This window comes from Prinia subflava, chromosome 5 (assembly GCF_021018805.1).
Source record: "Prinia subflava isolate CZ2003 ecotype Zambia chromosome 5, Cam_Psub_1.2, whole genome shotgun sequence".
Lineage (NCBI taxonomy): Eukaryota > Metazoa > Chordata > Aves > Passeriformes > Cisticolidae > Prinia > Prinia subflava.
In genome coordinates, this window is record NC_086251.1 from 17,078,956 (window position 1) to 17,094,397 (window position 15,442).

Here is a 15,442-nt window from a genome sequence, read left to right on the forward strand (position 1 = left end):
AGGATCAGCATCTCAGTATTTCTGTATGACGTGAATGCCAGATTCCAGGCAAGAAACAAAGTCATGAGGAAGAAGAAGGATTTGCTGTCTGAGGCCTTCAAGAAGCTGAAGGCCTTCAGGAAGCTGATGAGTCTTCATGAAATCAAAAAAGTCACCTAAGAAATCAAATTAACTCCTTTCAGAGCAAAGGAAAAACTCCCACCAGCAAAGCTGCAACTTAAGGGGAAGAGATTGCCTCAAACACAGGAGACAGGCCAAATTCTGCCTCAGTCACACATGCATAAACCTAGTATTTCCACCATGACAACTTCCCTTTATGGTACACACTCCAGAACAACTCCAGAACAACTTCCTTCAGTTAACAAAAACATAGTGTGGCAGCTGCAGGTCCAGCTGGAAAGCAGCACCAGCTCAGTGAACACTTCCCTAACACCTTGTCTTCCCTTTCACAGAGATATCTGAACTCAACCTAGACACCAGGATGGAAATCTAAAGAGACCAGAGTTCTCTCATACAGAATCTTTCTGTACAAGACATGAATAATAAGACAAAAACAACTCTTAGTAACTGGCTATTTCCACGGTTGTTGGAGCAGTGAGTAAAGGCACAAGTAATGAAAGAAAGAATATAATCCATGTCTGCTGGGAGGAGAGGGAAGGCAGGGACAAGTTAACCAAAATTCATGTAAGCCCAGGCAAGCTGAGCTGAAAGTTTTTCAGGAAACTTTTTTCCTTATTCCTAACAAAATTCCAGCTCTTCAGTAGGTTCACTACACCTCCAGCTAGAGACACAATATCCTTGCCCAAGTCCAGAGTGGAACTATGGCAGTTTACACTAGCCAAGTGTCTGACATATGTCAGTGTGTCTTATGGAAAATTTCAAAGGGTCACACCCCAAGGACATCTGGGGAAGAAGGGGTTGGATGCAAAATGGAGTTATATAACACAGCATTCCTATTTGTCTCAACAAATAGCAGGAAACCAAGGGAGACAGCAGCTAGCAGGGCAGCATTCAGCTTCACTGCAGAAAAGGGACTGAAGAACCATGAATCAACAGCAGCAAGTGAAGAAAAGAGGAAAAAAAATCAGGAAACAAAAAGAAAATCACTGTCCTGGGTTACAGTGAGAGAGGGTATCTCAAGTGTAACACCACACATTTGTGCTATGAAGGGGAAAGCTTTGGTGGAGCCTGTGCATCTGTGCATGGATGGGGAGGAACAGAAAAAGGGATATGTGCTTGTGTCCTCCAGGTGAGTGAAAGACAGGGGGTTGTTACGGGGTGGGGGGTCTCGAGAAGAGCGTGGGGCAGCAGGGATAGGGAAGGGAGGAGGTGCCACAGGACAGGACGGCGCATTATTATGTTGCTCAGCAGGGGCTGGGGAAGGTGAAAAGGCAGAAGGGAAGGAAGTTCTTACCACATTTGGAAAGTCTGCCAGTCATCAACTCCATACAGTTAGTGGTGTCTGGATCATAGAACGGAAAGAGGAGGGAGGGAGGGAAAAACATAAAAAAAAGGTTTCCATACCTCTGTGCATAAAGTAGTAACTTAGCACATTATTACCTGAAGCAGGAAACATATACACATCTTGGTGTTCACACAACCCAGGCCAAATTCTGCCACCCACTCTATGCCAGTGCAAACCTGGCCCTGTGACTGAGAGTGGAGCTGCTTCAGTACTGCTGCCTCCACTCACCCCTTTATCATAGCTAAAGGTATTTATGAGATAGGGGAAATACTCTGCCACCACATTAGCAAACTATAAGCCTTGAATACAGTGTTTCACCTGGCTAGCTTTGCAAATTAGCCTGCAACAGCCAGGAAATTTTCAGCCAGCTCATATATCTACATCAAAAACCTGGAGAGAGGGAAGAAATCTAACCCTGTGCTAGTGGGCATGGAGTGAGGCTACTTGTACAGCTCAAACCCGTCTTTTAAACCCCAAAGGATAATGTCAAAGTTTCAGTCTAACTCTCTCATTCAAGTGTAATCTCTTACTGCTCTTGCTTTCAAGTATTCACAGGCAATAGAAGCACTTCTGGAAGGGGTGGCAGAATCTGGCCCTAAGACATTACTGTCCACTTTGTGTATAGCTCCCATTGCCACAGACTCTGGGTGCTTCTCACTCAGGTGCAACAAGCAGAAGGAGCTCCACATGTCAGCTTTAAAACAGAAAGGCCCAGCCCAGCTGGATGCTTCCATGTGGAACCTGCTGGCAAGCCAGATCTGCTGCTGTCAGCCAGGATTCCCTTGCATTTGAGATCTAAATCACTGTGTTCCTGGGCAATGTGGAGTACTCACTGCTGAGCAGGTGGCTACCAGTTAAAGCACTCAGAGCAGTCTCAGATCTCCTCTTGCCTGGGCTCTTGATGAACACTTGAGTATTCAAGAAACAGGCTTTTTGGAAACATGCACATATATGCTGAAAATCCCTAATTGCCAGGAAGCTCTAACTACTCCCTATCTGCTGTGAAGTCTGCAGGACAGAGGGGAAAGTAATTTCTCTGCATTCCTCTCCTTAAATATTGAGAAAAATAATTTTGTAAGAGGAGGGAGGGATGCTGGATATGCTGGGGTGAGCTCACTCATGCCAGAAGAGCATGGATGTGTCTCTCTTCTGATGCAGCCAGGCTTGTGCTGCATAATCATCTGGGAAAACATGGAGTACAGAGGGCAGCTGCTTGGTCCAGTGACACTGTGAAAGCATCTAAGCATGGTTACATGCTCTCCATCCCTGAGGCTACAGGTGGGCTGGCAGAGGTCAGTGGGAGATGATACCCATGGAAGTTCTCTCAGAAAGGCACAAGATTGAGAGAAGGAGGAAGAAGGACGGAGGTGAAGGAGAAAAGAACATTCAAGACCTAGAACAACAAAGATGTCAGAGAGGCCAGGAATTTACCTGCCTTTGAAATTCTTTGCCTGGTCTGGCAGGCAAAGAATTTAATGTACAATAGAATTTAAATACATTTCTCCCTGAAGATGCCTAGCAGGTTTGAGAAGTGCCTTACAGTTGCTGATCAAGTCAATGACTCTAAGTCACACTCATGGGTCTGTATCATTTTTTTCTCTACTAACTTGGAGAACTTTGTTGTCTTGTGCCTTTCAGGGGTTCCTGTCCAGCCCCCTCAAAGTCACCTACTCTTTGCTGTAATGCAGAGTGATGCAGATCTATAGTGGTAGACCCCAGAACATTCACACAACCCTTAGCAGAACTTAGCTTTGAAAGAACATGTAAGAGCAAAGAAAATCTCAAACATGACCAGAAGACTGTTTCTGACTCCCACCTCCAACACCTGGAATTTTCCCCTCAAGTGTATCCAGACTAACTGGCCACACAGTAACCAAAAATGTGGAACAAAAAATAGTATTCGGATAAAGTCACAGCAGGTAAACATTGTGGCTGGTTACTGAGATCCTCCTGAAAATGGTATGTCTGTTTCATTCTTCATTTTAACAAATTAAAAAGTAATCATGTCTCCTTAAGTTAATACTGCTATTTTTCCTAAGTCATTTGCAGTCAGCTCTCTTTAGCACTTAAAGCCTGTTGTTTCACAGGTCTACATACATTTGTTGTGTGATTAGAATCCAAGCTGACAGACCTACACACTAAAAAAGGATTGTAACAGAGGCTTTTCAACAGCAGAATATCTTGGGCTCTGGACCCCATTTGGTTCCCAAAAAAGCAAATTTGCATGTTATAGAATTAGTTTTGATGGATAAGGAAAATTTTCTGAAATATGAGACCACAGGAAAAAAAATCAAATGAACACTAATAAAACCTCTAATTTGTCTTTCTTAAAACTTTTATGCACAACTATGCTTTGAATTCTCCATATTGTCAGGGCGAGTCCCAGGAACTGCACAGGAATTAATTTTTATTTGTGTCTTTCCAACACCTGATCAGATTTTTTTTCCTCAGTTCCTAAGGGAGAGACAGAGCTCATACTGCATCATTTGAAAGACACAGTTTTAATGTGTCTTCAGCTTCTCTTTTAGAGTAATTACTTTAATACTTCTTTCATTTTCATCATATTGTAACATCTACTTTGGTAAATACTCTATGTGATAAAGTATTCCATCATTTTAAAGCAGAATTTTTATTCTAATTGGAAGTCTTAAGAGTCTTGCCAGTCAGCTCATGGACAGTAATCCATAATCCAGTGACTGTGGGATGCAGGTGTTATGAGAAGGGAATAAAGCCAGGGTCCAAAGGCTTTTAACTGTCTGAGAAGCACTGATGGGTCATGTATCTGCATTTTTAATGTCTCCTGTTTATTTTTTAAATTAGAACATAGTGGCAGTGTCAGCTCTCAATCCTTCAGATGAGAAGGCAATTCCTTATTTTATAGGAATTGCTGAAAGTCATTCACACTTTGGATTTGACCAAGACTCTCATAAATGACACCCAGTTTTTGTTAACAGATGGCAAATGCTTTGGTTAAAGTAAGACCTCCCTTCAAAAGGCCAAACAAGCTCTGAATCCATTAAAAACTACTAGTGCTCTGTTGATTTATCTTTCCCAATTTTCTTTATTCTTTAATTTCTATCCTAGATAAATTTCACATTGAGGCTGCCTGGTTTGTGATGCTTCTGATATCTCTGAGACCTGTTCCAGCCCAGGCAATCTCACCCAAACAGCTGCTCCTCTGAGATCTCCAAACCCAGGGCTGGATCCCAGAAAGCACTGAGCAGCTCCTGCCAGATGCTCACAGTCCCCAGTAAACATTTCCACCAGGGAAGATTATGTCAAGGGAGCCACCAGCTCCTCTGGTCCAAGGCAGTTATCATGCAGATTGAAATTCCCCAGTGTTTCTGTGCTTATTTGAAATTCTGTTTTCCTATCAAAACTCTGGAGAGCTTGGACTTTTTCTACATGCTTTATTTCTGGACTACCAGTAACTAATTTTAATGAAGGCTGTTCAGTAATAACACTAAAGCTGTTTAGCAAAAACACAGTGCTCTGCCAATCCAACCAGGCAGTACAGGGCACTTTTTGTAGGTGGAACTATGATAGCAATATGAAGTAATTACCCTAGACACTACAAGAGTGTAAGACATAAAAGGTCACAGAAGATTGCAGGAAACAAGAGAAACTTGGGACCTGAATCAGCCTCAGAAAAACTGACCTGCAATTCAGTTCCAAACTGGCATTTGCAGAGTTCTTTTTTTTTGAGTCTGCAGCTGGAAGTTTACCCTGAAAAGCACTTCATTTGTTCCTTACTCCCTCTTCCATCTGGATAAAATTCTTCACACATTTGGAAACTGTAGGTTTCTTACTTTTTTCTTTTTTTTGGTTGCAATTTGCCAGCCCACAGCTCTTGTGAGCCATAAAATACCTGGAATTCACAGATCAGTGTTCTAGCAAGAATTTGCACTGTCCTGTTTTGAAGCTGGATATGGTCTCTAAACACTTGTTTATGCTGATGAAAGGCACTTCCAGCAGCAACAGTGAGATGCTCTGAACTTAAGAGATGTCAACAGTTAAAATCTGATATGAAGCCAATAAATGTAATAAGGAAAGAGAAAACCTTTTACAAAGAAGTTATAAAGGTTATTTCAGTATTGCTGATTGCCCAGAACATGGGAAAATAGGGAAAAAATTTCAAATACATAGCATCCCACACTTAAAACTGAAGCTCAGAGAAGCAAAAAAGTATTAGGGAAATACAAATTGCTACCCTGTGAACGATCACAGATGGCTCTTGCATGTCCCTATTCACCAGCTGCTACTATTACTCTTTCATGCAAACACATCAGAGAAAAACAGATCATGATTTAAGAAAAAGTGCTGGGCTGAAACAAAGGAACAAATCTGAGATATCATCCTCCATGGAGAGAGATCTTTTTATCCCAGCAAAGGGCAGTCTGCCCAGGGATTACCTAAGTAGAGATTCGGAGTGTAAGGGCTCTGGACGGAGCCCCTCACGGACCAGAGACAAGGATGACTGCTCTCACAGACAGTGACACCCTCCTGATCCCAAAGGGGCCTTCCATGGTCTCACTGAGCATAATGGCTTTTGTGAGACCAGTATTGTTACTGGCACACATGGACAACTCTTCTGGTTCAGATCCAAGGGCAAAACCATCTGAGAGTCAGACCTGACAATGCTTGTGGGTCCCTTTCAGCTCAGAATATTCTGTGATCTGTGATCTGGTGCTGTCTCCCTCAGCAGCCCAACAGACACCCAGGAGTGAAAGAACAGGCCAAGCATACAGAACACTTCTCCTACCACTGCCTCACTCATGACTGTCAGGTTGGAGGTTTCCTGAACCTGCTGTAGTTTCTCTGTTTAGCAATCCCATGAAGATTTCCCTACAGGGAGTTACCCAACATTCCTGTGAGTAAGAAGTACTTGGGAAGATGAACATTTGTAACTTCCTCCCATTCAGAACCTGTTTCAGTGAGGAGTCCCACCGGTTCTAGATTGCATGAAGACATGTTTTCCAATGGCTTTTTTGGTCCTTGGCTTCCAGTATCTTATGCTGGCCTCTAGTTTCTTTCATTAGGAACAAAAAATGAAGTCATTCCCTATCTACTTGTCCCATGCACGTCATGAGTCACAGACCTGCTATTGTCTCAGCAGTTATGGCACAGAGGTCCTGAAAGATTAGGATACAAAACTGGTATGTTGCACTAAATTTGTCCGTCGAGACAGTGGATTTTAGAAGCATTACATTAACTTTTGGAATGGATTTATTTATTTACACTTTTTTTCAGGTAAGGGAGGGAATCTATTTTCCTGCTTCAGAGTATGCCAGAAGAAATACGCACAGCCAGTCTTAGAAAGGAACAATGGAAGTGAATGAAGGGATATATGGAGGAAGGGATATTATAGGGTGCTCAAGTGTGACACAGAAACACATCTTCCTAAATCAGATACATAACAGGCTCACACACACACAGATGCATGGGCAACATGACATCTACAAACATTGTTGTCAGCTGGAGGAATGAATAAGAGGAAAATGCATTCTGAAACCCAGGCAGGCCGGCTCAGGGGGCTGGGATGCTGCACAGCAGATCAGAGGGGCAGCAGAGAGAATGATTCTCACTGCCATATGTTCATTAGGCCTTGCTGTTCTGCTTTATACTCAATTCAATTATCTTCCCCTTCTGCAGGTCTCCCTTTACACGCATGCACCTTTCACAGATTGTTTCCATCATCCCACCTGTAACAGCATCGGAACTGTAAGGCAGGAGAGACAAGACACATAGGATGTGTTTGTGCACAGGGAGCTAGGAAAAGCTCCAGTACTGAACCAGTGTTGCTGATCAGGGGACAGTGCCATGCTCAGAGCCACGGAGGAAGAGTCTAAGTGAAGGTGAGCTCAGTCTGTTGCAGCAGTAGACTGCCTACAGAGTGTCCTCAAACCATGAACCTGAACAGGTCCAACCACCACAATCCCTATGCCATGTTCAGAGCTGGCAGTATGGGAGGAGAAGAGAAACAGAGAAGACTTTGCTTTGTTTCCAGTGAGAAATGCTGATTAATTCCATGACGATTTCTAGGAAGATTTTGCACACATTTCCAACCAGACACCCAGCTAAGCAAGGTTGCTGAATGTGAACTTCAGTCCTTTTTCCCTTTACTTCCCCTTACTCTCACTGGCTGGGAATGTGAACTACTGGGCCACCCTACTTTGATGCAAGGGTTGTCTCTTTTCATAACAATCCCTTTATTTCCCTTGATTCCCTTTCTCTCTTTCTTGTATGCTGTTCCAACCTAAAATTTTCAGGTTGACTTCTCTCATTTTCAAGAGACTTGAACATTCCTGATCAGGTGCAGTGGTGTGATACAGAACAGTTTGGCAACCTGTCCCAGGAGCTGTCTTGCCTGGGTAAGTCCCCAGCCACGGGAATTCTCATTTTTAAATTTCAAGAGACCATCAATTTTGGTTTTGCTCCATGTGGAGTTATCTGTTCCACTCAGGCATTAGAGGTGAGGTTGGGTTTTCCCTGCTAGAACAATATGCTCTCATGTAGCTTTAGAAATAATATGATTTTTCTATTCCTGAACCTGAGCAAAACTGTAAGTCAGATACATTTCTCATAGCAGAGTATGCCCTTAACATTTCCCTGAGTCTTGGTCAGATAAATGGTTTTTATTCCTGCTATAATATGGCTTTCTTAGGGAGATATCCTGCTTCACATGCAAGTGTGCAAGAGGGTTCCATTTTTTCTATAGAGCCTCAGTAGCTAGCATGTATTAGGGTGAAGTTATCATCAAGTTATTTACTTTATACAGCATTTTTCCCTCACAGGAAAGTAAGGGTACACTTTATTCCCAAAGAAACAGGGAATGCTCGAATATTGTCCATGCATTGACAGTAATATGAAATACAATTAAAGGATGCTCTCCTATCGCAACCCTCTCACTCCCACTTAGCCACAGCATTTCCCAAAAGGAAGGGCTGGCAGAAAATTCTAGCTGCTTCTTGAGTTTGATTTAATTTCAGAAGTCCAGACAGCAAAAACCTGAATCAATCATAGTTATAGTGTCCTCATTTTCCCTGCTTCTGAACAGAATAACCCATCTGCTGGGCACCGTCGTATTCCAGCATGCAGAAGGGTCAGGCAGTGCTGGAGGCCAAAAGCAAAGTGGACACTGAACTGAGCCTGTTTCTCTGTCAGGTACTAGGCAGACACACTTCTAGATGCAGTTATTTTATCTTTGGATGCTAAAGCCACACTATTAGACCAGAAGGATGTAACCCATATGTGCTACAAGCCAAGGACATCTGGGACTTAATTTTAGGATGCAATGCCAATTTAACTCCCCCACTTACATCTTGGCTTGTTCACATAAGGGTCAAGAACAGAATTTGGCTCTAAAGCATAACATTTATTTACTTCCTTTTCATCTCCCACTCCTTCTGCCTCACTGTCTTCTGTTGCAGCCTCTGCTCTCTACTTTGCCCCTATTTATTCCCGGTATCTGCATGTTCCTTCTGCTTGTCCCTACTTTTCCTTCCTTGAGGCATTCCCAATAGCTTATCTGCCTTATGTTTTCAACTTTCACCTTCTTTGTTCTGTCCTTTTAGAGGATGGAAGAGTTACCACTGAGATTCTGTGTGTGTGTATACAACCACTACAGTGCTCAGAGTGAACACCTGCTACATAATAATGGCATGAGGCCAGTTTCTGTGTTATCCATGCAGGCTGCCTGCACACATTGCACAGGGTCACACACGTAAGGCTTTCTCTACCACCATGAGGAATTGAAATTTACATTTCAAACAGATAAAATATATCTTCTGCAGAACCTTAGTATATAATTTGTGCTACCACAGTATTGAAAATTGGATCACACTGCTGGAAACTATTAGCCACCTTCTGACCACATGTTAATGGCTAAGTTAAAAGTAGCTCTCACGTTTGTTTGGGGACCCACTGAAGTTGGAGGTTGTCAGGTCTAAAGTGTGCCTGAAGGGTTTGAAAATCAAGTATCCTCTAGAGCTTGTCTCTACTCTGAGTGTTTCTGGAGCTGGAGAAAACCTGGAAACTCTGTTGATGATGCAGCTTTTGATGGAGGAGTGGGCAAATGGCTCTTTGGGCGGGCAGAGGGCAGAAGCTGTTCAACTGGGGAATGCGCTGGGAGCACTGGAGAGGGAATGGAAACGGAGGAGTAGGGTGGGAGCAGGGAGTTACTGCTCTGTCTGAATGGAGCTCGTTTTTTGCTGTAATCGGAGGGATGGCCTCCCTCAGCCTCCTGCTATGAGAGGCACTTCACCTTCCTGTCCCTGCTGAAGGTGCTGGACAGTAGAAGCCACTTACCTGATAACTGCTGCACTGAAGGCTGGTCATGTGTGCTTAACAACTGTGCCTGAATGGTTTCTACTACCCTCTTAAAGCGACGGCTTGGACCTGTGGGGAGAGGAGAGGCACAGGCGGCTGTGAGAGCACTGGGAGCCAAGCTCACACACAGGGCTGCAGGGGAAGGATCACAAGCAGCTTCCCATCAGTCTTGTCCCCAGAAGTGTCCTGACTGTGTGTCTGTCCTTCAGCCAAAGGGACTATGGCATGCTGGACTCAACAGGAAGAGGACTGGCTTTGGGGCTCCTTTTGTAAAGACAGAAAAAGTGAGGGGTCTGTTTCTTTGTTGCAACCCCTATGGGGGGCATGTGGCCACCCAGAAGAAAAGGGTGAGTGTGAGTTTCTGTCAGAAGGAAGGCACTAGGGCATCACAGCGCCCAGCTGAGCCTCTGGGACAGGGAGCCAGTATCATGAGTTACACCAAAACTGGTGTGCAGAGCAGCCATTTTAGCACCAATCATGGCAGTGCCAACCTCACCTCTTTGGGAATCTCCTTCCCTCCCTGTATTTCCACCACTACCAACACCAGTTTTGCTCCTGATATCCTCCTTGCCCCTGACTGAATTTTACCAAGGTTAAGCCAGTTATATTTTTTCCTCTGGCAGAGCAATTTGCAGGCCTCTATTATCAGCAAGGACCAAGCTAGCTCGAACCCATTTTAGAGCTTTGCCATGGTTACCTGATAAGAGTGTAAAAGTGACAGAATAGATCCCGTTCTCCTTTTGTGCCTCTCCCCCTTCTGTGTATGTTATGTCCACCTGGAACTTCACTGGCTTCTGGAAGACAGCAGGACCTCCTGTGGACTTGTATTCTGCACGGAAACTTGTCTGTGAGATGACACTGTGACTGAGACTTGGGATCTGAAAGAGGTTGGTAGAAGCAGACAGTAGAACCAGTGCTAAAGGGAAAAAAAATCTGCAAAATTCTGTTTATAACAACACACATTTCCACAATGAATAACATTTGCTAGATTTGCTTCTGGTCTTGAATTTGGATTGTACAGTGTTCTTATGAAACAGAACAGTAGAAAATTGAAACTGTGAAATCAGTAAGAGCATAGGTAGCACCACAGCAGAGCGCACTGCTGCTACCAGGATTGACCTAAATTTAAGGGTTGAATATTGGTGAAATACCCAACACACTTACGAATTTACATGTGTTGCTCAACTTCATACACTCAGTCTTTCTTTTCCTAATCATTCACCAGGTTCGGGAAATGCCTTTTGCTGAGCAAAAAGTCATATTAAGGGAATGGGCAGAAAAGTCAGTGGGATATAAAACTGAATATAAAAAAACACCTAAGTAGCCTGGTCTGATCTCATAGCTGATCCTGTTTTGAGCAGGAGACCTCCTGAAGACCTTTCCAGCTTTGTGGATTCTGTGATGTCAGGTAGACATCGGGACAATTAAAGTGCCAGGGAAAGCATCCCTGTCAATAACTCACCCAAACTTCTATCAACATGTAAAAGAACTCTGAGAAGCTTTGTGACATCACCCAACATCTACACATTCAGAACCACAGTAGGCTTTCATAACTTCCTAATTTTCAAGCAGTTACCTTTCACACTTTCCTCCAAAATTTAACAACATACTCATATACTATTTATTGCTTCATAAAGGACCAGATTTAAAAAACCCAGACAAATTACTTGTCTAGTCTCTAACCTCTAGGAGGACAAGTGAAGAGTTCTTTGAGAAGCTGACTTTAAGGAGTTAATTAGCAGGCTCTGACAATGCATTTGCATTTGGATGTTGCTGTAAGAGATTATTCACTGTGTTTGCACACAAATCCCTACATCACACCTAAACCACACATGGATTGAGCACAGGATCATCAGTATAGACAGCAGAACACACTGCACCACAATATAACCTCAAAAGCACAGCTAAATGCATGAAATTGAAACAGTAACATGGCTGCTTATAACCAACATGGGATGGACACCAGTGTCTGATGCCCACTGCTGTACTGCATTTACTCCTTGTGTGCTTGTACAGTAACAAGGGTTATGGCTGCATTTTTGAAAGAAGTTCATTGCAGAATCACAAAGACTAAAATGGAGTTCAGTATTTTGTGGAAAAAAATCAATATAACAAACTATATAAGAAATTACGTTTCTTTCTCTTAATTCTATTGGAAAAAGTCTAATGATGTTGTTGACTACCTTGAATTGAAAAACCTTTTAAATTACCTTTGCTATGCTGACTTTTTCATCACTGCTACCTCTACATAATGAGAACAAGGACTTTCTGTGGGAAAATAAGACAATTTCCCTCTGCTTTCTTAGGCCGTACACAAACCACATCTGCAACCTCTGAAACTCTGGACAGTAGAAGAAATTACCCTTCTTTCTGCCATACAGCACCGAAGTGGGGATTTAAAGTAACAAATGCAGATCTAAGACAGGCCTTTTGTCTGCCTGAAGTGGTGGAGGGCATACCCATCACAGGAGACCCAATCTGCTGCCCAGCCAGTGACTGTAAGGCTGATTTGACAAAGCAGCAAATCAGTGTCTTGATACTGTGCCAGCAGTGTGCTCCACTGCCGTGCATTCCGAACTCTGGCATCCTGGAGGCTGTGCCAAGAAAGCTGAAATCTTTTCTCACCTTACAGAGCATTATCTACAGTTAGTAATTCACACAGAGCCCACTGCGGGCCACGTAAATTAAATCCACAGAGGATGCTTTTGAAGGAGCACAGCCCCTGTCCAGGAACATTTGGCACATGGAATGACCAGTGAGGGATGCCTCCAAGAGGCAGCTGGGGTGACTCACCGAGAGGAAAGCGTGGACTATATCAGCCTTAATGGAGCTTAGTGGTTTGTCCTTAATGACCACAAAAATCTGTTCTTCTTTCTCCAAGTTGATGAAGTTACCGAACCAGGATTTTTTGGCAAGCCTGATGTGATGAAAAGAAAAAGATATTTAGAATATGAAACCCTATTTCTTATTTCCTACATGGCACTAGCTAGAAAAAATACTAAAAAACACATTAGAAAGTTTTGATGGCACCCCAGATGTGATGGTATTACTACTAATAAGTGGGAAACAGTATCAGAACGACATTTCACTTGCTGAAAACCAATGAAATGACAGACCACACAGCCTTTGTCTGGCAGCATGTGTCACCAACAGTGAAAAATCAGGAGCAATGGTAACTCTCCTGACTAAGCCAATATACCAACAAATATTGCATATATAATGTACACATAAATCAGGGGACACATTTCTGGTTTGTTTCCAGGGATCTCTCAATTTCTTATGACAACATGCAGATCCTGGCAACACAAAGACTTAAGTTCCTTCCCACCCAATTTCAACTCCTTTGGTGTTACAGGACTTGGAAAGATGTTTTTCTGAAGGTGTCCTGTACAATCACAAGACCTTGCTTTTTAAAGCAAGCTGTAGATTTCACTGGAGCTCCAATCTACCAGTGAGTGAAATCCACAATTACACAAGGCCAGGACAAAGACTGTCCTGTTCATTAGTCCCATTCAGGGTGTCTGTAACCGTGTGTGAGCTCTGGCCAGCCTACAAAGGAATGAATTTTCAGTATTATTTCAGTATTAAGACATGAGATAACAACACCATGCAAGATACAGTTCAGGCTTTCCACTGACAGCAGTCCAGCTCCTCAGTTTGTTCCAGGATCAGATGGTGGTTTCATCATAAAGTGAAACTGCTCTGTTTTTTTGCTGTGATTGTATCAGCAAACGTTTGATTTTGCTTATTGTTTAACCATGTCAGTGGACTTCACTGACAGTGGCTTTTCAGTTAGACAGGAAGAACACAGGGACTTGAATGTTAATGAGAGACACTATCCAGAACCTGCAAGTACCATCTCTGACAGGTGTGGTTTTGAGAGGAGAAAAGAGGCTGTCAGCCGTGAGACACAGCCAAAGACTTGCCCGACCAAAGTGAACCCAGGGAAAATCCTACTTAAATCAGGCGTATTCTAGTAGGGAAGAATTCAGCATAAAAATGTCACAAATTGAAAGATCTGCCACCAAGGGACTGCTTTTTTTCCCCCTCTACAGCATACTTTATAACACCAAATCCAGTTTGCAGTATGGCAAGCAACAGGGTGGACATTCACCACCCAGTGGAAGAAGACAATCTCTCCAGACAAGGAGAGCCATCTGCAAAAGCGATTACTACACACCAGTTTACCAGGAAAGCAATGAACAGCTGGAGCAAGCTGCTGGTAGCTTCAATTTCTGCAGCAAAGTGAGGCAGAGGCAGAGGAAGGACAGAGGCTAAGAGAGAGAGGAGCAAACTAAGAAACTAATTTGAAGTCTAGGCCTTCAGGATGAAGAACAAAGCTTGACCTCAGCAGTGTCCAGCAATTTACATTCATTCCCCATCCCAGAGTGCTCCATGAATTGTGCAGCTCTGAGGCCTCTGCCCATTTAATGCACACAGCAGAAGGACCACAACTGGAAGACCGCTCATCTGGGCAAAAAATGATTTGCTTCATTTACTGCAGGCAACCAAAAATGAGAGTACAGAAAGATTCACTTGCAATTTGGTAAAACAGTGCCCCCCACTCAATTAAAGTGGGCTGGAAAACTGTCACTCCCTAAAATATTCATAGGCAGCTGTAACTAAGACAGTGAGCCAGAGATTAGCATAGGGAGCAGTAAAGAGAAAGGGCCTCTCGTTTAAATGGTCGTTAAGGAGCCAGGGTTAGAGTGAGAAAGAAAATTACATACTAATTAGCTCATGTGTCTCTCACACACCACAACAACTCTGCAAGCCCCTGGAGAGCTGGGGCAACAGCTCCCTGCATGTAAGGGGTCTGTGCTCATTAGTAAATCAGCACCTGGTTATCCATCTAAAACGGCTGCTTGTCTTAGGCTTGGATGTATCATCATCTGAACCAGGAGTGGCTGGATGGGCTCCAGAGGCCAAGGGGAAGCAAGGGCCTGGAAAAGTGTGCTTACTTAATTGCAGGTCTGCCATCTTAAAATATGAACTTTCATTTAAAATATGGCTTTTCATTTTTGTATTTTCATTATTGGTTTTGCTGGCCCTTCATTTATAGGTCTTTGAACAAACACAGGTAACGAGGGCTCAGAACACAGGGAGGTTTTTCCTGTTCAACATGGTCTGGAGTCTCCAGAATCCATCTGGGCTCTTTTCCTCGGTGAGGTTATCACCAGTAATAGTGAGGCTGGAAGATTCACTGCTAGCCTGGGCTGTGCTCCAGCTTGCAAATCATTTGAATTCACTAAAATAATTTTGCTGGTGTCACATAAGATGGAATAGATGCCAGTGGCCTCTCCTCTTTCTGTAATGAGCAGAATCAAGACACAGCACACATGCACTGACTTTTCTCCCCAAAATTGGCAGAACTAGCTGTACTCACACACCTAGGGAATAGCCCCATTGAGAAGAGAGCTTTGGAGTAATTTTCTCCTCTTAGAGGGCATTAAGTGCCACTAACTTGGGTTAAAATGTAAATTAATCCTCAGCACCCCAAACGGCATGCTCTAGCATCTCTCAAGATCAGGCTGTAAGTAGTACAAAATGTACTTAAAATTAAGAATCTTCTCTTACCAGCACAAACTTCTTAAAGGGGGAGTGAGATAGGAGATATGTGGGGGAGGCTGGGTATGTAGATTACACTAG

General features: G+C 43.3%; 1 protein-coding gene across 12 annotated transcripts in view; it reads right to left on the reverse strand.

The window, feature by feature from the left end:
* BRSK2 (BR serine/threonine kinase 2) overlaps positions 1-15,442 on the reverse strand; it is a 304,023-nt gene that overhangs the window by 10,554 nt on the left and 278,027 nt on the right. For 8 of the 12 annotated variants that reach the window (XM_063398199.1, XM_063398204.1, XM_063398202.1 and 5 more), the window contains 4 exons: positions 12,587-12,710; positions 10,491-10,671; positions 9,773-9,862; positions 1,415-1,462 (listed from right to left, as the gene is read on the reverse strand). In XM_063398199.1, coding sequence (XP_063254269.1) covers positions 1,415-1,462; positions 9,773-9,862; positions 10,491-10,671; positions 12,587-12,710 — 443 coding nt within the window. The remainder of the gene's footprint in view (positions 1-1,414; positions 1,463-9,772; positions 9,863-10,490; positions 10,672-12,586; positions 12,711-15,442) is intronic. The other 4 variants (XM_063398200.1, XM_063398205.1, XM_063398197.1 and 1 more) reach the window with 1 other exon arrangement.